The sequence below is a fragment of the Nyctibius grandis genome, chromosome 18 (genome assembly GCF_013368605.1).
Source record: "Nyctibius grandis isolate bNycGra1 chromosome 18, bNycGra1.pri, whole genome shotgun sequence".
Classification (NCBI taxonomy): domain Eukaryota; kingdom Metazoa; phylum Chordata; class Aves; order Nyctibiiformes; family Nyctibiidae; genus Nyctibius; species Nyctibius grandis.
The window spans coordinates 11,203,247-11,227,791 of NC_090675.1; the positions used below are offsets into that span (position 1 = coordinate 11,203,247).

The following is a 24,545-nucleotide window of genomic DNA, read 5'->3' on the forward strand; positions in this document are numbered from 1 at the left end:
ATCCCCATTGGTGTGATCACAAATACATCTTCTCTGGTTCGGTTATGAAGCCTTCAAGAAAGGCTTACTAAAGGTCAGCAAAAATTTCCTTTTAAGGATGACAAAGTGTAGAAGAAACGAACTAGAAATTAACTCCAGTTTCTAGTTAAAAAAAAACCCAAGCATTTCTGCCTTGCCTTCTTCCTCAAAAAGGACACAAATACCCAAGGGGAGAAGTAGATACACTGAAGACAGGGTCTTGTCTAGTGATGGATTTCACAGATTATTTCAGTCAAATTTTACTTGCATCCTTAAAAGCAATTCAATTCCAACTGTTGCTTCCTCTGGCAGTGGTCACTGCAGCGCTGTCTCCCCTGCCCTCTGCTGGTGTGATCAGCTTTGAACAAGCAGCGAGTTCACGTTCACTTCGCAGTTGAAACATTCCAAGTTCTGAGAACTGAGTCTTTCTTTCGTACTTTGCACGGTTACAAATAGAAATGAGTTCAGAGTAGGAGCTTTTCAAAAATTCTTAAACTCGCTTCATTACTTTTAATGAACAATGAGAACACAAAGGTGTGTCTGAGCCTCGTAGTCTTTTGTCCTGAGACATTGGACTCTGCGTAAACTCTGCCTACTTAAAAGAGGATGTCTTGCAGTAGGCAGCTGTGGATTCAAAGTATTATTTGGCTTGATGCATCAGCAGGACATACAACCATTTCTTTTAACAGATTGTTTAATTCCTTTTTTTTTTGGTTTATTTCTCCTAGTATTAGTAACAAAATGTCTGTGACTCTGAGGTTTGGCATTGTGTGTTTATTAGCTGTAAGCTGTCATATGGTCTAATTTTGCTGCTAAGAAACAGCACTCAGAAAGGATATGCTTCCTCCCTCCTCTTCCCCCCCTGCCCCATGTATGCTGTAACTTAAAACGTAATTCTCTGTAGACTAAGAAGAGTGGCAAGCCTGGGCCTTTTCTGCTGTCTGGATCCAGAGACAAGACCATTAAGATGTGGGACATTAGCACTGGCATGTGCCTTATGACACTTGTAAGTTCATTGGTCTTTTTCTGGTGGTCATAGCTGCATGTGTAAAACCAGTTTTAATGGAATGAATTATCTTACATGTTTATGTTTTCAAGAGAAGCCAGAGATACTGAAATAAGACAAGCATTGGAAATACGCAGTTTTAATGCCTTCTATATTTTAGATTTTGTTGTTGCTAAGAAATATTAAGAATCTCAAAACACATAGTATAAATGCAGGACCAGTGTGGTGTAGTTTTTGATGAGTAGCTTGGGTTGTCTACAGAAATGCTGATAATCATCCGAATTTTGTCTTCTGTAAGGGGTTGTGTTCTTTCAACGTGTGAGTCTTCCCGCAGGCTGTGGACTGCTGTTGTCTGGCCTGTGTTCAGGCTGGACTGGGTGTTGGTGCTGGGGGTGGGGAGCAGAATCAGTGCTGATCACAGGAGAGGACTTCAGTGTGTTTGCCTTCAAGGACAGGAACTCACAACGTTGGTAGTGCTGATATAGATGTAATAATAGAAACTGAAGATAAACTTTTGAGTTCCAATAGGTTTTAGAAAGCCAAATGCTGTCCTTGCAGGAACGGGGCGAGGTGTCACTCAGTTTGCCATAGCATAAACTGTAGAATGCTTAGCCTCAAAACGTGTACCTGCTCACTGGTTTCTCCTTATGCACAAGGTGGGCCATGATAACTGGGTACGTGGCGTTCTGTTCCATTCTGGGGGAAAATTTATTTTGAGCTGTGCTGATGACAAGACTCTACGTGTCTGGGACTTCAAGAACAAGCGATGCATGAAAACCCTCAATGCGCACGAACACTTTGTTACCTCTTTGGGTACGTATTGTTCTGCGGTGCTTACTGGGAAGTACAGAGCCAGAGGTACAGAGGTTTCTACATCTTCACCAGCTGAAGTTGAGCACAAAGCTAGACGGTCACGTTTTGGATTCCAGTGAAGTTCTGTGCTATGTGTATTTTAATGGAATAAGGACAGATATGAATTTCGAGTGTGCTGGATTTTTCCACTTCTGTTGCCAGTGTTGCACATTGCATAAAGATGTTAACTGCCAGGGTGTTCTGGAACCTTTCACCACTGAGTGTGTAGGCATTTGGGGAGTGCTGTGCTGCAAATGCTTGCCCAGCAAAAAAAAAAAAAAAAAAAAAAGGCAGGGGGGAGCAGGGCAAAGCAAAATGGTCAGAAAAAATGTACTTTGAATTCCTGTTTGGTATTGCCAGATCTTGGTAGATGTTAGTTTCCCCCTGCCCTGGCAAAACCAAACCAAACCAACCCCTCCCTATTCAACAAAGCTGGCTTTACTCTGGAATCTTCCCTGTTGTTTCTTTTCCTGTGCCCCTCTGGCAGTTACAGCTTCTTCAGTAGAGCTGTGTACATTAGTGGACCTGGAACTGGCTGTGAAGGTTTCCTAATCAAACTTGCAGGTCTAACTGAAATGCAGGGTTTCTCACTTCACTCTTAAATTGTTGAAGACAGCTGATCAGAAAGGGGCAAAGAAAAGTCAGGAGTTGAAGAACATTAAACTGTTAGCATGGATTGGCTTGAAACTGGCTGCTTCAGGTTATAGGTGGCTTTGCTGAACCCTTTCTACACGGTGAGGCTTTTGATTCCTCCTGACTAAACTTCCCAGTACTGTCTGCTGACCCAGTCCAAAGTTGATTTGTTTATATGAAATATTTTGGGATCGCCTGAGAAACAGTATGTTTTACATTTTTAAAATATTAGCTCACAGCCTGTACTGTCTACAAAAAAAAAAAAGAGTTAAGTCTCTTGACTTCTGATTCTTGATTATCTCTTAAGTAAATACGTGAATTTCTGTCTTCTGGTAGTAGTTGAGGGTTCTAGCAGTTTAAGATGTTTTGGACTCCTCTCTGTTGTAACTTTTATCTGGATTTCTTTCCCATGAAAGCCCCTTTAGGACTGAACTGCAAGTAGATGGTCACGCTGTACAAAATGATAGCGTGAGAGAATTTGCCTTCAGAACTACAGACATTGTGAGCTTTGGAATTTAGTCTTTGATCTGGTATCGTTTTTTGGAAAAAGTAATGGCATTCAGTGAGAGTGGAAAATACTGAAGTTTTGGATTCGTTCTTAACATAAGCTTTTCTTTCCTCGCAGATTTCCACAAGACGGCACCGTATGTGGTTACTGGAAGTGTAGATCAAACAGTAAAAGTGTGGGAGTGCCGTTGATTGAATTCACATTTGACCCCTTTTTCCTCTGGATGCACTCAGATACCATGGTTACCCATTGAGCTCTGTTTAAATAAATATTGTCCTTTCATGTAAATTATTCTGGATGTAGATTGAGCTTATTAAATGTTACACACAAAGTATTCATGCATGGTGAATCCAAATTGTATACTGTAAATTTACATACGTTGTCTAGAAGTACCATAGGTTTAAGAACATGGGCTGGCATTGGTCACATCAGACCTGAGAAGGCAGAAGTTGGATAATTGGAATAGGGCACTTAACTGAATAGTTGACAGTGTCGTTCTATGTCGGATAATTATACCTGTTTTTCTTTCTGCTGTCTGTTGGTGCCTGAATTGGTGACCTCATTTGGGAAAAGTTTTGTAGGGCTCTTTCAGAAATGTGTATCTATGTAACATCACTTAAGTGTGCTTAATAAATCTTCTCTAAGAATACTAGATAATAAGGCTGCAATTCAGAATCTTCTGAACCTTACGTGTAATTAATGGAAATTAATTAAACTCTGGAATATTTGTCATGAAACATTTGCCAAATCAACAGAATACACTTGTTTTGGCCTCCTATCACGCAAGGGTTGGTATATTTATATAACTAACTGTAAACCTGAAATACGACAACAAATCTTAGTAGCAGCTGATGTGATAAATGTATTTATTTTTTATTTGGTCATTCAGTGGTTAAGCTGTGCTGTTAAACTAAGTTTAAATGGTTTTTTTGTTTGGTTTGTTTTCTTTTTTACGCTAGACGAACTTCCAGGAGGAGTTGTCCATCCCACTAGAATTTAGTGATCCAGTTTCCAATAGAGCTGAATCTCCCAAATGACTGCCATGGTACAGCTTGCTGTTTGCTTTCAGTGTTCGTTAGATGTGCAGTTCCTATTTCACAACAGTATCAAGTACACTTCCCTCTTACTTGCAGGAGGTTGGGGTATACAAAGGTTTCTCGGTTTCTTTAGTGCCTCCTTGGAAACCCTTTTGAAAATGAGGTTGTACTTACCTTGACAAGACAATGTGGCTTGAATAAGAGCGTACTGTGGTTTGCATGTTGAGAAATATCTTGGGATACAGGATTTAAATGCTTTAAAGAAAGCACGAAATACCTTGAGAATCAGGTTATAATGGCAGATACAGATTGCTACAGGCTTCTAAAAGAAAAACAAAACACCATCAACAAAACAAAGTCCATCCGTGGGAATGATGATATCGAGTAAACATTTAAAAACAAAACCAAATCCTATCAGCAAAACTAGCCCAGCTTGATTATTAGTATTTATGTTGTTTGGTGTATACAATTTTTAATTTGCATATCCCTAAAGTTACATATTTTGATCTGAAGTGAATGAAAATATTATAAATTAATATTTAATCAGCATTTTTGTGACAAATTCCATTGTAGATAACTAAGAATTACAATGCTTATCAAACTAACCAGGTCTTTTTAAAAATCCACTTTAAAATTTACGGTAGTGAAGTACCAGTCTGATGTTTTAACAGGTGAATTTGTGCTTTATTTTATTCATTTTGTTTAATACACGGCTTTTAAAACTGTCCCTTTTAAAAATAAGAACCCTTGACCACCCCAGGGTGGGCTGGAGGGTGTACACACGAAGCTGAGGCGGGGTGTGGTGGCTGATCTCCTGCAGTCGCCCGCAGAAGGCTCCGTCCTGGGCGGAGGAGGTGGCCTGCAGGAGCGGGTCCTGGTGTAGACCTGCCTCTGGGGAGGGCTGGAGGAGACGGAGTTCTGATGGGGGGTTCGGAGCCAGTTTAAGGTTCAGGCTGATCTCTTAAATCCAGTGGTTTATGTAATTTTCAGTGTGTGTTTCTGCAGTTAAGCATGCACAAATAAAGTAATTTTTTTGTTCGTTAGCTGCTTGGACTGGAAGAATTTGCTGCTTTTTGTCCTATTTGAGAATTCCAGATTACCCAAGTTGTGCATCTTAAAATTTCTCAGTGCATCTGCAACTGTAAAGTAATACATCTATTTAATTCCTGATAGGACCTATAAACTTTTATTTAAGTATGAAGTAGACCACACTCGTGTACATAATTCATAAAGGTGAATGAGAAATTAAAGGTACCTATGAAGTGGAAGTTGTCTACTGCATTCTTTCCCGTTAGCGTACAGCTCCTGAAGGACGGACGACTAAGGTCCTGTGAGCAGCACGTAACTGCTTGTGGGAAACACTCTGCTGAGTACTTGTGCAATGCGATTTGCAACCTTCTCCTTTGATAAGCAGTGAATAATCTCAGGGATGGTCCTGAAGGGATCAGTCGTTAAAGCCCTGTTCAGACAAAGAGTGACAGCCACACCAGAGTTGGGTTGGAGGGTTTCCGGCGGCGCGCCGCCCTAGTACGCTGCGTTGAACTTTTCCCACTGTTTGCAGTGTTTTCTGTCAGCTAATCCCGTGCCTTTCCTGTGATAAGAAGTACAATAACGAGGTTACCGGTTTGGATTACAAAATAAATTTATTAGAGGGTTTAAGAGGTTCACTGCTGCTTTGTCACTTCCCTTACTAAAATTGGCATCGCTTAAAAATAACCATCGATAGACGGTGTTACCAAATAGACAGTACAGGCTTTTGGCTTACCCCCAGACAGACATTCCAGTGCCACGCTGACGTGACGTGCCCGGGAAGTCCCAGGGGCACTCGAAAAAGTGCAGCGTTGATTGCGGTTCAGGCAGAATCTGGAAGTTGATGTTTGACGGCATCTTGCACTTTAGAAGATTTAAAAAAAACCGTCCTGCTTTTGTGTGTGGTGTGACCAATGATGTGCCCGGGGCACTAATTAAAAAGAAAAAAAAAAAAAAAACAAACCCTAGTTGCTAGCAAGTTGTCCGAGGGCTGTGGAGCACTGTAGTAGTTGGAAAGCTTTGGCTCTAGACTCGCCAAGCCCAGGCTGCTCATACGTCAGTACCCGCTTCTCCTGTTTGCCTCCTCCTGTTTTTATGTGAACTGCCTGGTAATATCACTCTTAAATAGCTTTTGACTCACGTGAAAGCTGTTTAAAAGAAAAAGATTATACTTTGTTTTTGTAGACAGTGGTGGCTTGATAATCCTTTTAATGATTTGAATATTGAAAAAAAATGCTGAGTTGAGTGAAGGAAAACGCACTTAGAGTGAGTTATTTGCTGTCCAGCTGTGTGTGAAGTCCAGTGTCTTTAAAAGAGTCAATACCGAGAATCTTCTAGTGAGAATACGTGCATAAACTGGTAGGGATGAACGTGTTGGGAGCGGGGAAGGTGGAGTTGGATTTGCAAGTCACGACTGGATTTAACTGGCCTTTTTATCTTTCCACTGTGTCACGTAAGTAGCTGCTTCCTTGTCCTGCCTGTCCCTCAGGCTCCCCCGAGCTCATGCTGAGATAAGTTAGCAAAACCGTCGAGTTTGAGAGGTTGATCCTGACACTGACATGAAGGCAAACGTTCAATTTTTTCATAAGAACGATGTTAGAGGTTGCAATTGGAGAAAACAGTTCCCAGACTGTAGGAGTTAACTGAAGCTATTGACACAATTTAAAAAAAAAAATCAGTAAAGGAATGTATATAATACTGCTCTGTGTTTTACAGTAAGATTTGTTGCTCTCAGACTGTGTAAAACAAAATTTATTCATGTTTTCTGCATATTAAAAAAATCTTATTGTACCAATTGGTAAACTATTAAATGCATATAAAACTAGATGTGTTTTTGTTTCCTTGGATGCAAGAATTAAAACTATTTTGAAAAAAGCTATTGGCGTTTCACCCTTCAGCTCTTGCTCCACCCCTGCTTTTGCTTTTACCTAATTTTAATTTAAATTGTGCTGGACTGAGGAAATGTGAAGCATTTTTAAGGCAGTTGGTTACAGTTGGAATAGCCCAAGGTTTTATTGGAGAAGTGAGATTTTATAAAGAATTCTGTGCATGTTTATGAGGCTGGTTTTGTGCATGGCCTGGGAGCGTTGGGTGTGAGGCCGTGCTGAGCGCGGGCGCGTTGGCCCTGGGCGAGCAGGCGCGGGTGCTGCTGGCCGGCGGCTGGGCTGGCCGGAGCCCCGCTGCGGGGTTACAGCGGCCGTGGGGCATTGTACCTCGGAGCCAGGCGGCTGCGGGGCGCAGGAAGGCGTCCTGCCCCGGGCAGGTCTGTTTTCACGGTGGTGTTTTCCGTTGGTGTGCAGGTTGGGGTTGGTTTGTCCTGTGATCTGGCCTTAACGGCCGCGAGCGCTGCTGTAAATGGGTCAGCGAGCTGAAATGGAAACGTGCGTTGATGGAAGAGCAAGGATGTGACCTTGACCACGGTGTGGGGGAGATTGAAACAAAGCTTCTACCCACTCTGCTCTGTGTAAGCATCTGGCAGGGGCTACTCGGTGGCAGGAACAGACCTGCGATAGGTTTTTGGAGGAGATGGACTTTCACTGGGGGAAAACAACTGAATTCCAGGCTCTGGCAGAGCCAGCGAGCGAGTCGGCCGTGGCTGGGGTGAAGGGATGTCCCGAGACGGTGCTGGGGTGCAGGTTTGCAAGGAAAGCTACAAACACAGCACCGTATGGAGAGGGAGAGATGAGGGATGCCGAAGTGTGAGCTGCTCAGGGCGATCTGGGCAGGATTTCATTTCCCCTTCAACTCGGTGACTTGTTGATGACGCAGCGAGTGCCTTATGAAAGCAGCTTTGTGAGTGGATGAGGCTGGTTTCCACCAGTTGTTTCCAGTTCTGATAGAGCACATTTTTCATCAGACAGGGTTGAATATGAGAAGAAATTACACGTATAGGAATTTTGGTCACTCTTGGGAAGCCAGTGTACTCAGCTGAGCAGGCTGCGCTCCCAACAGTTCGACCACTGACTGCAGTGAAGGGTTAACTGGTGACTTTTTCTTGAAAGAAAGTTGTAGCTTTTATGGTACATGGTATGTCTGATGACATTAAGTGCTGGAGATCTCTCTAGATTTTCTGTCTGGAAAGAAAGGAAGGAGGAGAAACAGAGCGTATTTCTCTCTGCCTCCTTCAGGAGTGCTGATGCTGGTCACCTTTCTCTGAAATAATTTCATTTTGCTGCAGTTACTTCTCTCGGGCAGGGCCGTACGGGTACCTGCCACGGGAGCAGCTGAGGGTCACTGCTTCTATGTGACACTTACACCTGGGGTGTTAAATCCTGTCTGAGCAGGTGAAAAGGTGGAGTACACGTAACTGCCTGAGCTGGGAAGAGTTGGCCTCGCAGCGGGGGGTTGTTCTGGGGCTGGGAGAGCTGGGTTCTGTTTCCTGACCACCCACCCTCCTCTCGGCTTGGTGTGGCCTCAGCACTAGTTCAAGTCAGTTCTTCTATGGTCATTTTTCTTGCAGAACTTGTGAGCTGAGCACCCGAGAACACCCGAACCCCAAAGGAGGTAAAGAGAATTAACGGAACGTATGTTACTAAACGCAGTTATTGAACAACTAATGGTGGCGCTCACCCTGCTCGGCTGCGTAGCCGTGAGCCAGGATTTGCATCCTTCAGCTTCATTTCACGTGTTTATGACAGTCACGGAGCAGCTGTGCCCCGCTCCCCGCCTGCCCCGAGCACGAGGGGGACGGTGCTCCTCTCCCTTGAGGCAAAACTGGTTCTGAAGCATCTGTTGAGAGCAGCGGGTAGTGCCTGCTGCGCCGGCGGCAGGGCTGCTGCGGCTGGGGCTCGGGGACTGGTTTTATTACTGAGCTTTTGGAGTCGGTTCTTTTGTCCACAGGAAAGGACTTTGTTAGAGGAAAAGGGTGCGCAGAGCTGAGGCTGCGTTAACCCGTGCAAGCCTGTGACCTGTGCAGCTGACTGCAGCGTCCAGCACGGTCCGAGGCCACCCCGCAGCTCCTGCGCAGGTCAGTGACCAGCCCAGCGTGCACACCCCACCTCGAGCATCGCTAAGGAGAGGCGGCCGGGGGAAGAGCGGGCACGGGGTGCAGAGAACAAGTATTTGCAGGTAGAGGAGCGCTCAATGGGGCACTGCACCCTCAGCGTGGCCTCAGTTTTTAAAGGCTCCAGCTGCTCTGTCCCTGTGCTCTCCTGCTTGAAAGAAGGGGTGGCTCCAGTGATGGTGCTCAGATTAATTATCCAACACCTTGCACCAAACTGTAAAGAAACCAATGAAGTACCTAAAATAGTTTAAAAAGCTTTTAATGGACTGAAAGACACTAGTAAAAGAAAAATCTTGTAGGAAAGATGCACTGTAGTCATTTATTGATTGCTTCCAGGAAATTCAGAATTTTTCTAATAGGAGCAAATTCTTTTGCAGTAAAGACGCCCCCTGCTTTGTCGCCTCTCACAACGCGGAGGCTGCTCCCCCGTCCATTTCCCCCCCACGAGTTACAACTCCCTGTAACGCAGCACAGGGCCCCACGGGTACAGAGCACAGTGACAGCACTTGTTCTCCAGAAGGTCAGTAAAAGCAGCAACACAAATTAGCACAGGTACCCTCCCCGCCAGACACCACGAGAGAGAGGGGGAGAGCCGGGACTCCTGTCAGCACAGGGCGGCTGCGGGTGAGCAGGCAGAGTTGTTCCACAGCTCGAGCTGTTAGTTTGCAAGGAAGGACATTCACCTCTGTCGGTGTGCCATGGCCAGGGCTCACGGGCTGCAGGACGGGTGGGCGAGGGGGTTGGGTTGGCGGCATCTGCCATTTCAGTAACATCCACTGCCAGCAATGGAAGCTCCCCTGGCACCACGCTCAAACCCAGCGTGCAAAAAAAGAGTTAGAAGGTATCAGCTGCAGGTTTCAGTGCTGTGGGAATTTTTTCATTTGTATTTAACCCCTCAGCCCAGTAATTTCACGTTGTGGGAAACTTGATTCCAATCTGGGACTCTGCTCTGGTTCAACTTGCCCGTCAGGTTGAAGTCCATCAGCTCGGTGTTAGAGCTGCTGTTGCAAATGAGACCAAGTCCCTGTTTCTGACTTTTCCTCCCCTCTCCCCACCCCCTTGTAACAGGGCCACGATTTCCCACTGAATCAGTGTGGTTCAGCCCTCAGCGGATGCCACTGCCCCTCTCTCCGAGGCACTGGGGTTTCCATTGTCATGGAAGTTTGTGCGCTTTTTTTTTTTTAAAACATCAAGCCCTCCCTCTTTGGATACAGTATCCCAAGTTACTCAGCTGCAAGCAGAGCAGAGGTGGAACTGTGAGTATCATATATCTATATATATATATCTATATATATATATCTCTATCTATATCTTTACCTTGAAAATTAGAATGTGAATGTTACAAAACCCCACTGAATTGCCAAACTGCCAACCAAAAGTAGAAAAAATGGTTAAAGGAATCCAATGGCTATATCCTGATGTAGAAAACGCTGTACACCCCCCCTTACCCACAGGTCACAGCCTTCCATCAGCTGAGCGATACAAGTATGGCTGCTCGGTTTTTCCTTAGCGCAAACTGGGATAGTGACTGGGGGAAAACAACTCTTTTGGCTTGGAACCCACCTTTTACAAGAGCGCTGAGCAGCGGATGGGGCTGGTTTTGTTCTGGTTTAGCAAAGCAGTGTCCTTAGTCAACATAAAAATGACCTGAGAAATGTTACATACCTCCAGACAGTTCATTTGGAATTCGTATGTACAAAGTAGAAATGACTGGTGATAAGCGCACACACACACACACAACACGTACACACACACGCAGGCACGACGGCCTCCGCCCGCGCCCGCCTGGGATGGGTCTGCTGCTGCACCCCGGCCCCCTTCCCCTGCGCGGGGCAGCCACAAGCTCGCTCAGACAGATTACATTTCTCAGATTAGTTCTTTGCATTGTGTATTAATTGTACCAGTGCAATAACATTGTCAAAAAAGGAGGAGCTGCTCCAGGGGAGTCCGAGACCCTGGGTCAGATTCAGAAAAGGGTGGTTTAAACTTTTTTTTTTTTTTTTTTTAAGCGAGGTACACATTAAGCAGAGCTCTGTGTTAAGGGGAGCGCAGCAGAAGGCATGCTTGGCTCAGCCTCTTTCTCCTCCACAGCTTTGTCCTCTGGTTCCAGCTGTTCACCACTTTTTAAGCTTTCCTGGAGCTGCTGGCGTCGCTGCACCTCTGCTTTAAGGTTCTCCAAGTCTTTTTGGCTGAAGAGGAAACCAGGAGGGGTAGCAAACATTAGCCTGGCTTTAGAAAGGGTGGGAAGCCCAGGGACAAGGCAGGGGAATATTTACCATCAGTGATTATTTGTACCAGTAGAAGCTTACAGGCTCAGGTCATCTTTTTCCACTACCACCCCAATCAAACTTTCAACTACAAGTCTAAGAGACAATTTATAATAAATGAAAAACTAATTTTAAGAGTACTGCTGTTTAGAGTGGTCTTAAAGATGATGATGATAATCAGTATTACGATCTCTGCTAATGTTCTTTGTAAACAAATCCCATGGAGCTGGAACATGTAACGTTCCTCCAACCAGGAGCTTTCTTAGTGCCACTAAGGATTGCTGCACAGCACCCCTGTGCAAGTGTTCAGGAGTGCCCTCAGGGGACCCAGTGCCTGCACAAGCAGTTTTTAGGCAGAAGTGACAATTTGTGCCATGATTTGCCTGGTGCTGCCTGAAGAGGTACTGAAGGTCACTGGGAACTCCACATTTTGGGTCAGTGACTCTTACTGCAGAGGGAAGGGCAGGGTTTGTGCTATCTCAGCAACAAAGCTTACACAAAAAAGACTACTTGATTTCTAAAGGTACCACCCACAAACAGAGCTGTCACTCTACCTTAGTGGAATGAAGAGAATTCCATTGATAATGTTGAGCTGCTCCAGGACACTGGCCATACTGGGAGCTGTGAACTACAGTGTAAGAGGGGAAAAAAGGGGGTTTTTTTTTAAAGTCAAAATCCAGACAGAACAACTCGGAGCTCCTAAGCAAGTCCAGACACCATTTACCAACAGCTGAGAAAAAGCTGGGTCTCCTGTGACACACCAGGAGCTGTAAGGTGACAGTTTGTATTTTCTACCTCTCCACAGGCAGATAAGAGCAGCTGGATTTGGCCCAAGAGGGCCGGCCCGCTCCTGCTCTATAAGGCAAGGCAAGGCAGGCCCCCCCGCGCGCCGCTCTGCTGCCCAGCCTCCCCACGCCACAATGTCCTTGGAAGGAGAACAAAGCACCTGCTGAAGGATGACAGCATTTTTTAGGATGAGGAAACTGAAGTACGTGTGGATTGAGCAACCCGCCTGCAGCCAGTGAGTCAGCAGAGGGGCAGGTTTGTGCGCAGGTGTCCCAGGCTCCCGCTCTGCCAGCTGCCCAGCGCCTCCCCACCGCCCGCCCTGGGTGCCCCGTACGCAGCCGGCTGCGCCCACCTGCCCGAGCTCAGGAGAGAGCCGGAGCCCAGAACTGCTCCATGCAGAAGCAGAGGGAACAAATGCTCAGTCCGCACCGGTTACACTCTGTCTGCCTGAGCCTCTGCCTTCGCAGGGAGCGCCTGCCCCCGAAGGGGCTGCCGCTGGCGCAGCCACGACCGCCTCCTGCACCGGCACCCTCTGCCTGCGCACGCTGCCGCCTCCCTCAGCAGCAGCTACACACAGAGCTCTGCCTTCGTGGCAAGTGCTCCCGCTTGCTCTCCTTGCATAAGGTTACCTTAAGTGGCATGATGTTTGCGTTGGAACCATTCTTGTAGATCTCGTTCATTGTGCGTTGAAGAGCGACTGCTTGCTGCGTCAGGTATTTCAAGTACTCGGAGCTCTCTTTGGTCTTTTCGTGGTGTTCTCCAAGCTAATCAGAAACGGGGAAAAGAAAAAGGTACAACATTACAGATGGGAACAGGACCCAAACCAGGGCGCGCTCCCAGCCCCTGCGAGCTCAACGTCCTTACAGGAACTCATCAGAGCTGGATTTCACCTGCCTTGGCATTCACAAAACAAACAAACAAACAAAATTCCTCTAGGAGCCTTATTATCAAGATGACACATTCCCATCAAGCAGGAGCCTGTCCGCAGGGCGAGCGGCGTTCCCTCGCCGGGCCGTGCTCTCAGCCAGGGAGACGGCCCTGAGTCACCGCGTGCGACTGCAGGCGTGTTCAGACAGACCCCGGGCTGAGGCAGAGGTTTCACCGTGCATCAGCAAGGGCTGCGAGCGGGAGAAGGTGCTGCCCTCGGAGCAGCTCAGCTACCAAACTAGTCTGGATCTGGTATTGGAAAGACAAGTGAAGTGGTGCACAAAGTGGGAAGAACAGAGCAGCTCCGTCAGTGCCCTGCCAGAGCGTGGGGCCGTGCCACCACGAGAAGTTTCTGCCCAGCGATGGGCACAGCCAGAACAAACCCGCAGGAAGGCTCTTCAGAGACTTGTGGCATAAAATCTGGTCAGTTGTTGCACAGGGCAGCAATTCTGCCCCGTCCCTAGAAAGAAGATTCCCTGGCCCCTGCTCAGAGCTCTCCCTAAGCAAGGCCTCCCCGCGCTCCAAGCTTTGCCGTGGCACTGCCCGTCTCTGGCAGGACTGTGATGTGACACAAGTCAGCAGCCTGCGTGCCCGGTACCTGGTTTTTGTAGATGGTGTAGCCTTCCTTCTCGTGCTGCAGAGCTGAGCGGAATTCTGCTTTGCTCTCGTACACTCGGGCTACCAAGTGGTGGCTGAGGGAAGAAAAAGGGGTTAGAGGGACTGTCATGAAGAAACATCTCTGCGCTACAGCGAGCAGGACTGTAACCTAACAACGCTTGGGCTACAAGCCTTAATACCTGCGTCAAAGGAGGCAGATCCTGGACTCTGAACGCAGCACCCTGGTAGTTACTTCTCCCACCCTGTTTGGGTACTAATATACCGCACTGATTTGGGCTGGATTTTTGTTGACACACTGAGAAGTGACCCACTGGGGGAGGTTTTCTCCTCCTGCACCCAGGAAAGCTAAAGGCCACAGTGGTGAAGTGAACAGAGGCAGCGCATCCACGGGAACATCTCGGGGCTAGATTTGTTAACTGGAGAAGGAGGAAGCAGCCAGGAGCCCTCACTCTTCAAAAAGGGTCTTTTTGTTTCTTAGAAAGCAAAGGTGTGAATGACTTGATTATTCACAGCCAAAAGTAAAAATCTTCTGGCACAGAAACAACCAGCAAACCAGTGGCAGTGCTGGGACCCCAGTGACCTGGGCTGGCTCCAGCTGGGAGAGCCGACTTGGCTTGGACTTTGCTTCCTTAGTGTTTCTGGAATGAAAAGGTGATTTCTGGTTTTGGCAGCGTTACTCTGTGGGAGGTGATGCCTCTCATCAAGCATCCCAGTGCTACGAAGGGAAGGCAAGATGCTTTCTGCAGAACGCATATCCATCAGCTGCTGGAAAACAGACCAGACTCTTGTGGGTGCTTAATAAGATTTATTTTCACCCTGATGAAGAACAGATGGGTTGCAATGTGGCAGTAGTAATTAGGAGTGGGCCACTGCCTGGTTGATAGTGAGCCAGTTTGGCGTTCAAGGACAATGCAAACGGCACTGAAGAGCAGCGGGTACCTAGAGCAGGTCTAAAGGTGCCGACCACTCACAGCTCCTTCGGAAACACAGGGAAGCTGCCGAGTGTTTTATTTAAAAACAAGGCTTTTTGGTAAAGGACAAAAGCAAGTTCTATGCTTCTCAAAGATAGCTCCCTGAGGGCTGAAACAATTAAATGCAAGTGTTTACATATCATCCCAGCCTCCCAGTATAGGTACATCAGCCTTGCTCTCCAGCCTTCACTCGCCACAGACGTTTTTCTACCGAGAGTCCACAAGGACCAGGGTCATCTTGACAGATTTTGGGGGCAACCAGCATTACAGCACATTCCACCATTAGCTTTAAAAACAAGGGATCTGTGTCTTTCTAGACAAACCTGGATGCTGCACCATGACCTTGACTGCACGCAGCCCAGCAGCCCCAAGGAGTCTGACAGCTGGGACGAGACCGAATCTCTGACTGAACAGGATGCGGCTGGATCAGAGCCCTCCCACCCGAGCGCAGGGTGAACGCACCGACTCCCTGCACCGGCACGGTGACCCAGCCCCGCACTACACCCCGCCTCACCTTAGTGCAACTTTCAAAGACTTGGAGCCGTGATACTTGGAGCTGATGGCCAGCGCGTTCTCCAGGAACCGGAGGGACAGGTCGTACTCCATCACCCCGTGGAGCACCAAGCCGATGTTGTTCTGCACAGAGAAGTCACGCAGGCAGTCAGACAGGCAAATTCAAACTACACATTTGTTGCTTCGTAAATACCCAGACCCACAGGTACGTCCCTGTTGAAAAGGCTGCAGCAGCCGCAGCTCCCCAGCAGGTCTCTATAGCACGTAACACGTGACAGGAGACCGTTGTCCCCCTTGGGAGCTCAGTCCAAACAAGCCAGACCAGAGAGATATAAAGGAGCTCTCTCCATTTTATGTGAGGGCAACAAGAACAGGCTAAATTAAGGAATTTGCCCAAGGATTACGGGCTCTCGAGCCCACGTCTCCAGTGTTCCAGTGCAGAGCTCCAGCCACAGAAGGCTGCCCTTCCCAGCTGAAGAGTCAAACTCCTTTTTTCCCTCCTTCTAATAGCACTAATGGTGGTCACCCAGGGAGGAAAGAGCAGTGCCAAGAGGTTTCTTAGAGATCAGAAACTTGGAAGACTCTAACAGATTACTTACATCTAAGAGTGCCATTTCTGGGTGATCCTCCCCAAACACCAACAGCATGAGGTAGCGTGCACGGTACAGCAGGTTCAGTGCTGTGGAGAGCTGGCTGTTCGCAAAGCAGTACAGAGCAAGGTGCATCTGTAACAGACGTAACCCAGCATTAATGGTTTTACTTACCACTCTGTAACGCAAACTAGTCTCTCCTTCCTACTCCTTTCCTCAGCTGCACACAAATAAAAGGTCTTCCTTTATGGTTAAAAAGGATTTCAACCACTTGGAAAACATCAGCTCTGCTGGTTGATTTACAGCTCCACTGAGGTAGCACAGAAGACACAGCACTGAGGAAGCTGTTGGAAGAGTTTCTTTTCAGTTTCTCTTACACACCTCAAGGAAGATTTCAAAGCTGACCTGTCTGTATAGGATATTCTGGTTGCACTTCTGGGGGTATTCTTGCCCACTCTTTGTTTTTGACATAAGCCCAGGGCAAAAACCAGTAGAATTAACGAATATAAATAAAAGTTCAGCAGACAATACCCCAAAATCCTAAACTAAGTAGGACAAGTACTGACCATGCGGGATGCTGATAATGCAAATGCTTTGGTATTTGGTTTGCAAAAATAGTAAGATACAAAACTTATGATTAAAGTGGAGGATTCTGGGAAGAACATTGCAGAAGGAAGGGGAACTCCAAGTGTTTTCTAGATTCAGACATGAACTAAGGCTCACAGACTCCAGGTGGACACACGAGGTGCTGCTACTCTCCCAGCACCCTGCACTTACGTATTCTTGAATCGTGTTGGGATGTTCAATGCCCAGGACCCTCTCGCTCATTAGCACCGCTTTCTGCTGATTGCTTAAGGCCTAAACAGAACAGAAGACCCAAGAGCACGTCACACGGTGCTGTGCGCTTGAGCAAGTACAGGGGACGAATGAGAGGACTAACCAGACCCTTCCAAGCCCTCGCTTACCTCTGAATAATCTCCCATGATATAGTTGAGACGAGCTAGCAGCCTCAGGCAGGCACAGATTTCGACATGCATAGCACCATACACATTGTTGAACAAGTTTAAGGCTTCATTGATGAGCTCACAGCCCTCCTTCAAGAAACCTGAAAAAAGTGACATTCGTGTATGTGTGTATGTTAAATAACCCCAATACTACTGGAGAAGTGTGTTGCCCATGAAGTGAAAACAGTAGTGGGATACGTAGCTGCAGGTCACTGCCTTGTGTAAGGACTAAAATCTCAGCGAAAGAAATTGCTGCCCTCCCTCCCTCCATCCTTGCTCATTGTTGGTAGCTTTACAGCAGGTCTGTGTTTCAGACCGTCTTGGAGACCATGACTCTCTACCAAAACAGGGTGGGTGAGGGTATGTTGGTGGAGGGCAGTGGGCCAGGCCACACATACCCTGCTCTTCCTTCTATCAGCAGTCGCCTCAAGAGGCAGAGGCATGTTGGGTCTGTACCTTGCTGAACCTTTGCTTGCCCGCTCTGGAAGAAGTGGAAAGCATCTGAGGCTTTGGGGTTTACGTGCTTCACTACAGGGAAGATGTTGAGAATATCCTCTTCTGTGAAGGTGGGCTTGTGCCTGTTGTCAAAGTTGTACTCCTTCAGCAGGATCTGGAGGAACCAAAAGACCAGAGGTCATGGTCACCGCTGTCATAGGTACTCGGTAAGAGAAGAGGGGGGAACGAGCCCTGAATTCTGCATGTGGATGCACAAAACACCTCCTGCATCACTACCTGGGGACAGTAGATGGGAGTTTAGTCTGTCAGACAGAGCAAGCTACAGGAACTGCAGTCAGGCTGGCTAATCTTTCAGGGGAGAGGCACAGCAAGTTTGCCTTAAAAAGGAACTGGATTAGAAATCTCTCTCCCCAGGGCTGGAACCTGTATTCCAACATTAACACCACGCAGAGCTTTAGGGGCTCACCCTGTCTGAAAGGCTGTCCCCTGCAAAGCAGTCTGCACTTACTCCTCATGTTTCTCAGTATAGAACACGATGGGGAAGGGAGGGAAGACGTGGATCTTACTTGGACTCCAGTTTTGAGGGAGATTTCACGGAGCAGGGTGATTTTCTGCAGATTATACACTTCAGCTGCTTGGTCAGCATTCTCACTGCAAAAAGCACACACAAGCTTCAGCTCTCGGGTAGGTTTCTGCTCAAGGACATCCCTCCGCTGTGGTGTTTCTGAAGCACAGGTCCCTGCACAGCTAGGAGCTAACTGAAGCCAATGACTAACACTCCAGTGGTTGCTAATGGTCTGTTAAAGCTTACAGGGATGCACAACAGTTTTTTACTGAAATCCTAGGTGTGTTCTCTTCAAAGCTCACTGCAGCGTTTAGGCAAGAGTCTGAATGCCTTCAGCTCCTGAAGAGTGAGCTGTCCCTTGCGTGAAGGGATGAGCACCCATTTAGCCATGGTTTTTCTCTTGGGCCACTCTGCTTGTACAGTTCAACACTCACTGTCTGCACCTCCCAGCAGCCTTACTCACCATCTCTGTTTCAGATACAGAAGCTGTCCTTGTTTTTGGAACATAAGCTCCCTTCAGCCTAAATCATTGCCTATATAGACAAGTATCTTTTGACTACACTCGCTCAGCTCAGCTTCTTGCCTTCTGCTCCCCTCTGCACCACTGAGAGCTTTCCCTTCCTCCTCTGGTTTTCCCAGCTGCCTTTGCCTCAGATTTCATCTCATTTCAAATTTCAGTTACACTTCCCCCAGCTGCTCTTTGCCCAACTGCTTTCCATTATAAGCCTGTAAAACTCCCTCAAGAGTCCAAATTTATATTCAAACAGAACACAAGTCAAAAAGGCAGGTCCTATTGAAGAACAGCAAGAGCTACAGACATTTGGTGAGAGTCCAGGAACAAGCAAGGGTAATTTGCTCTGCTTACCATTCAAGACTAAAATCAAAATAGTTCTTCGCTTCTGAACAAATATTCTTCCAAAGCTCCTGAGGGGTCATGCTGGCCCATGCAGTGTTATCAGCATTTCCAAGGTTCCTGTTTTTCCTTTTCTTATTCTTTTTCTTGGAGACCAGCTCATCAGCTGGAAGATGGGCAATGGGATTTGGAAAGGAGCTCAGAAAGCAATTGAGGAAGTGGCTGATGGCCGCTGACAAACCCGACAGCTCCACGCCCTGCAGCGAGACACCAAAGTCAGTTGTGGAAGACACCTGCCATCACACAGGCACTGCTCCGACCCTGAGCCTCACACACATCCAGTCCTACCAGAAACAAGAACATCTTCCAGCAGAGGGAGAGGAAGGCAATATTTGCAAGTGGAACTAGCACAGACAGAGTTGTGTAGATAGAAGTATAGACCTACACACAAATATATAGTTCCATTTCGGGCTGCTACCTGGGCCAGAGAAACTAGAGAGTGTAAAGAAGATTCTGACACTGGAATAAAGCCAGGTGTGTTGCTGTGCCATGTACGGACAGGTACAAGGATGCACTAGTATTTATGCAATTAAAAGTTTCTTAGAAGGGCAAAAGCAACTGTTTAAGAGGAAAAGGTATTACAAGGAAAACAAGTTGTGATTTCACTTTTAAAAGCCTTCAATATAATGAGTGAGAATCAGGAAGAAAAGCATGAATGATTACTCTCTGGGAAAGCTATCTTCAAGTGGGAACTTGTTTTCCCTTACACAGGCTGGTACCTACTTTAGCGCTAATGAGAGTGTACTTCCCGTTGCCAGGCAACCCCTAGGCACTGCCTAATGAGAGAAGGCTCTGAAACAGCCCTGTTTGTGGGGAAAAAGTCATTAGAGAGGACAGGCAAGGCTAAAGGTTAGACTGCAGGTCATACCTGGAGGTACGTCTTGAAGATGTGTTTAGCTGATCGAGTGATCAATTCACCGATTCCTATTTTCTACCCAAAGGAATAAAGAACAGAGACTGAGAGTCAGTTGGCAACAACAATGAAAAATACGCTTTGCTTTTGAAGTGGGCTTTCATCAAGGTCTGCAGAAGACACAATCTCCAGTCCTTACCCTGCAGCACAGAACTGTTTGCATTTGACAGCACTCCTAGAGCCAGGGCAGAGCCCCCTGCCCACCCCTGCAGGGTGACCACAAGCCACCCCGTGCAGCACAGCTCAGCTCTAACGGTGCTTCCAGGAGCCACCGCAGCACTAGCCCCGCACGTGCCCACGTGCAGCCATGCTCACAACGCTGTCCAGTTTGATCCAAAGCCCTGACAGATCTTACAGGCTTAAAATCCAACTGCGTTACCTGCTGTTACGCTTGGAAAGCCCTGAAGCACTTCTCCATCCCAAAGGACACTCAAACCCCCTCACACTATGAAAGCCATTAAGGATTTGGGAGAAAACTCTCCATCCATCACTTACAGGTCCTTCTCCCTCCTCCTCTATTTTCAAAGCTGTTTACTTTTACACAGAGAAAACAACTGGCCAAGCTGGAATCCATACAGGGCAAATTATGCCAGAGGCGGTTTTAACTGACAGCCTGAAGTTAAACCTGATGCTTACAAAAATGTGATCCAGCTGAGCACGGCCAGGGGTCTTGCTGATGAAGTTGATCACTTTGCCCAGATAACGCATGTTGATGCCCCTCTGGTGCATGGCCTCTGCTAAGGTGGCCCCATCCATCGGGAGCACGGTGTGATCCAGGCAGTCTTTGACCTGCAGGGTATACACAACCTTCAGTTACTGAAAGCAAACATGAAGGAAAGAATTTCCATTTTAAAAAACTTTTTAAAAAAATTACCTCACTGGGGAGGGAAAAAGGTGTTGCCTGAACCACTTTCCCTTTGGCATGGCTTATTTAACTCATGCTTGTGCAACTAGCAGGCTAACTCTTCTTTAAGGGCCTCCCAGTCACTAACTAAAACCATTTCCAGTTAAAAGACTACACGGAGCTGTGCACGCCTAGCTGATAAGGGGAAATGGCACCTGCATTTTAAGTTGTGTTGCAGTGCTGATAAAGAGTCACTTAACTCATGTCATGGAGTAACACCAGTTACTCTCTGATACAGGCAGTATAGAGGACTGCCTGCTCCCAGCAGCTGGCCTGTAACATGCCCTCACATCTGCTTGTGCAGCATTTTGGGTTTACATACTAGTGTATCAACTATCTTGTAAAACACCAGTCACCAAGCCCTTTTCTGATTCACTCCCCCTCCTTTTTTATTTAAGGACCGAACAGCTGCTCTTAAAGGTTACACTGACTACAAAACTAGTGGATTTAGAGTTCAGAAGAAACTTTCCAGCAAGGAAAATCCCCTCCTACAAAAGACCAACAACTCCTGAACCTCTTGGAGGGGAGATCATCAATTCTCCCCTCCTAGTTACAGTGCCTGCTGTAACATATGCATTAGCAGTCAATTTAGAGAGCGTCTCGAGAAGGGAAAAGCTCGTATTTCTTATCTAGCCAGGCGCGTGGGTAAGCATCCAAAATGCTTAAGACTTACAGAGGGACTCTTACAATAGATACTAGTAAGAACAGTTTCCCAGTTCACTCCAAATTATTAGTCACCAATTGAGTCACAATCAGGGTCAGATAATACAATAAGTTCTGCAGAATGCCCAGGGCTAGGGAGGGTGACTTATGTGGTCTTTATCATCCCAAACTCTTAGCAATAGCTGTTAATTACTAGTATCAAAAATTCTTTGTCAGATTGAGGTGGGAAAATTGTGCCATGATGTAAGATGGGAAATGGAAAACCCCTCTTGTGCTTGCACCAGAGACGCTTGCACTGTTCCCTGTCCTTCAGCACTGGGGCCACAACTCGGCTGCCAGCAGGAGAAGGCAGCGTTTGCTCGGGAGGAGAAGCTGGCGCACGCTCGAGGCGAGCTTTCAGAAGGGACATTACGGCTGGTCCTCAGGTCCTTACCAAACCTGGGATCTGGCACGACAGCAAGAACGCAGCAGCATCCTTCAGCAACTGCTTCTGATCCTGCACCTCCTCTTTGCTAGACTCGGGAAAACGAACACCTACGAGAGTAAAAGAGAACAAACATAAACCACATCAGCTCCAAGCAGGAACACGTCATATACAGAAAGTGTACAGTAAGAACAGGTAAAAAGTTAAAGTGATTCTGTCTCCCTGGAATTAAAGACTCTTCTTCAAAAACTCATCTACTCTACAACGTGTTTCAATGGAAAGAGCGTTAGCTGCTCTGCTTGGTTAGCTCTTGCCCACTCATTCATTCTTAATGCAGCTTTCAAAAGCCCCAGTTCTGCTCTTTATCTGGTCCATTCTACCTACTGCATAGTGCTGTGTACACCTCCAGTGCAAACGTGTCAGCTGGCTAGACTGGAGTGGGAACGTTTCAGCAGATGGACCTAGCAAATACCGCAAGTGCTAGCAACTCAGAGCCTTTTGCTTTTGCATACCAAAATTAAAATAAGGTCTTAAGTTCTAGCTGCAAAGTCGGTGCCAAAGCACTAATCCTTATCAGCCTTAGAAGATTCACAGGCATTTCAAAACACACGCTCCTTCTGACACATTTATTCCAAGCTAAATTCAACTCTGCAATTTGCACGCACACAGCCTCAGTGTTCACCCCTGTCAACACTCCGGGAGCTTCTTCTGTATTTCCAAATAAAAAATACTGATTCCAGCCATGGAAAGCTACATCCAATGCCTGCAACCAACGTGTGCATTTGAAAGGGCACCGTGACCTGCTTACCCTTATGTAACTAAAACAAACCCTGCCCTTCACTGAGGCTGCAACATCAGTTGTTCAACTACAACTGTTGATTTTTGTGTAAAAAGTACTACGTTAGGATCAAATTTAATTTTTTTCCCTCCCTCTGCTTCTTTTCCTGTGGTTTAGCAGCTGGGATGCTGGAAAAATGCACGAAGATTCTTGGCAGCAATCTGCAGACCTCCCCCGGGCGTAGCGGTGGGAGACAGCTCGCTGCCTGCACTTGGCAGTTCCAGCACTGCAATCAGTTACGCTTCTTTCCTTCTGTATCTTTGTGCTTCACGCAGGATCCTGCGCCATGCCCAGCTAGCCAAAAGCCAGCAATATCTTGGCTACAGAAGAAAATTTTTTGTCTGTAGCTGGCTGGACACAGCAATCCTCTGAAGGAGGACTAGAACCAGCTCTTTGTACACATACCTGGTGAGAAAATATCTGGGTTAAACCGAATGTCAAATGATGTGTCACTAATGGAGCCTACAGCCTTGCAAGCATTTCGAATCACTTCTCTGCTTTTGGGATCCACTGGAGCAGGAAGAAAAACATAATACAAATGAATTTCAGAAAATGACAAGCCTAGCTATTGAATTAAGAGAAACCTTTTGTTACTAAAAGCAGCAACGATGGCACATTGTGCAGAAATCCATTATAAAACCAATCAATTGTGAGATATTTGGAAAGGAGGATGGCTGCAAAATGCAGTGTCTGAGCAAGAGCACAGAAGATGACCCAGGAAACCCACGGACCCACACCCCAACCATGGATGCTCAGAAATCCAACCCTCCCCTCCGCCTGCGCTAAGCCTCCGACCCCGCAGGCCAGCTTGCTGGGCAGGCCCCCGCTCCTGCGGCACAGCTGACGGGCTCGCTGCATCCAGAGACCCTCCTCACCCACCCAACCAGCCCCCCCGGCGATTATTCCATTAGTGTGTGAACAGCTCTACGCAGAGCTAACACAATATTGACAGGAGAAGCCAGTGCTTGTTCCTGTTTGACAACAAATAACCACCCCGACCACCCCCCATGTGGCACAGCCCCTACCAGTGACAGCCCGCCAGCTCGGGCGGGAGGCCTGGGCTGCTCCTGGTGCGGAGGGTGAAATACCTGTTCCATCATCGGATGCAATGGTCTCAGCAAGCTCCTTCACCTGATCAAGTCCAGTCACGTTATCGTCTATTTTACCATCCTCTGACTCAGACTTCTCGCCGTCTGCAGTGCCATTCTCCGGAGAGGCGCCATTTTCCAGCGCACCGGAGCTCTCCTGCTTGTTGGCTTTCTGCTGCATCAGCTGCAGCGCAGCCAGCTTCATGAATAACAGATACCTACAGTAAAGGAAAAGAGGAATTCAGCGCAGCAAGAGAATCCAAGAGGATCACTGCTACCCTGCAAGGAAAAGCCTCACAAAGTTAGCGTTACAGACCACACAGCTTCCCTGTGGGAAAGGCAGGATGTACGCCCTCTTCCCATGAGCTTTCCAAAATCAGAGGAGTGCACATTAGTTTACTGGAAGAAGCAAAAAAAAGTGGGTTTTCATTACCCATCACAATGGGAAACTAATCTCCTTGTCGTGGTTACAAATTGCTTTCCACACACAGCACCAGCAGACAGCTTGGGAAGACTCTCACTGCCAGATGCGCAGGACTAGTCAAACACAAACCAGCAGCAATTTTGCCAGCAGACCTTAGCAGAGAGAGGCCCAGCCTCTGCTAGCCAAGGAGGAGCAGCAGCACCCTACGGTCACGGTCCTGCAGGCTGCTGGTCTGGAAGCGGTCCCAGGGAGCAGCAAAGCCTGCCTGCAGGCACGCGGCAGGACTGGGAAGGGCACTGGCCGCAGAACTGGTTGCTCAGCAGGCAGGGCTCCTCCGCCAGCAACTGGAGGGATCATCTTCCCGGCAAGCGAAGCACAGGCTCTGCCCATCTGTGACAGCAGAGCACCTGCAGCCCTTCACGTGGGAAGCAGGAGCATTAACATCACCAGCACCACAGAGCCACATCTCACAGCTTCAACTTGTCCTGCTCCCAGAGCTTCCACTTCCTCGCCTGCACTGAGTGAGCCCAAATGCCAACACATCCCACCACAACAGGGTCTACAGCAGTTCCCATCAGTAATTTTTTTTCAGCCT

General features: G+C 47.3%; 2 protein-coding genes across 7 annotated transcripts in view; one reads left to right on the forward strand and one right to left on the reverse strand.

Annotated features, from left to right (window-relative positions):
- Positions 1-5,322, forward strand: part of PAFAH1B1 (platelet activating factor acetylhydrolase 1b regulatory subunit 1) — a 30,373-nt gene extending 25,051 nt beyond the window's left edge. For all 3 annotated transcript variants that reach the window (XM_068415413.1, XM_068415415.1, XM_068415414.1), the window contains exons 9-11: positions 923-1,024; positions 1,681-1,837; positions 3,135-5,322. In XM_068415413.1, coding sequence (XP_068271514.1) covers positions 923-1,024; positions 1,681-1,837; positions 3,135-3,208 — 333 coding nt within the window. In that variant the 3' untranslated portion in view covers positions 3,209-5,322. The remainder of the gene's footprint in view (positions 1-922; positions 1,025-1,680; positions 1,838-3,134) is intronic.
- A 4,057-nt stretch (positions 5,323-9,379) lies between these two features.
- The window catches only part of CLUH (clustered mitochondria homolog), a 34,608-nt gene continuing 19,442 nt past the window's right edge, over positions 9,380-24,545 (reverse strand). For all 4 annotated transcript variants that reach the window (XM_068415411.1, XM_068415412.1, XM_068415409.1 and 1 more), the window contains exons 11-26: positions 23,527-23,744; positions 22,844-22,948; positions 21,610-21,710; positions 20,246-20,398; positions 19,565-19,627; positions 18,649-18,893; positions 17,785-17,869; positions 17,219-17,372; positions 16,724-16,863; positions 16,536-16,616; positions 15,768-15,893; positions 15,170-15,291; positions 13,665-13,758; positions 12,769-12,903; positions 11,908-11,981; positions 9,380-11,275 (exon numbers count right to left, since the gene is read on the reverse strand). In XM_068415411.1, coding sequence (XP_068271512.1) covers positions 11,107-11,275; positions 11,908-11,981; positions 12,769-12,903; positions 13,665-13,758; positions 15,170-15,291; positions 15,768-15,893; positions 16,536-16,616; positions 16,724-16,863; positions 17,219-17,372; positions 17,785-17,869; positions 18,649-18,893; positions 19,565-19,627; positions 20,246-20,398; positions 21,610-21,710; positions 22,844-22,948; positions 23,527-23,744 — 2,065 coding nt within the window. In that variant the 3' untranslated portion in view covers positions 9,380-11,106. The remainder of the gene's footprint in view (positions 11,276-11,907; positions 11,982-12,768; positions 12,904-13,664; positions 13,759-15,169; positions 15,292-15,767; positions 15,894-16,535; positions 16,617-16,723; positions 16,864-17,218; positions 17,373-17,784; positions 17,870-18,648; positions 18,894-19,564; positions 19,628-20,245; positions 20,399-21,609; positions 21,711-22,843; positions 22,949-23,526; positions 23,745-24,545) is intronic.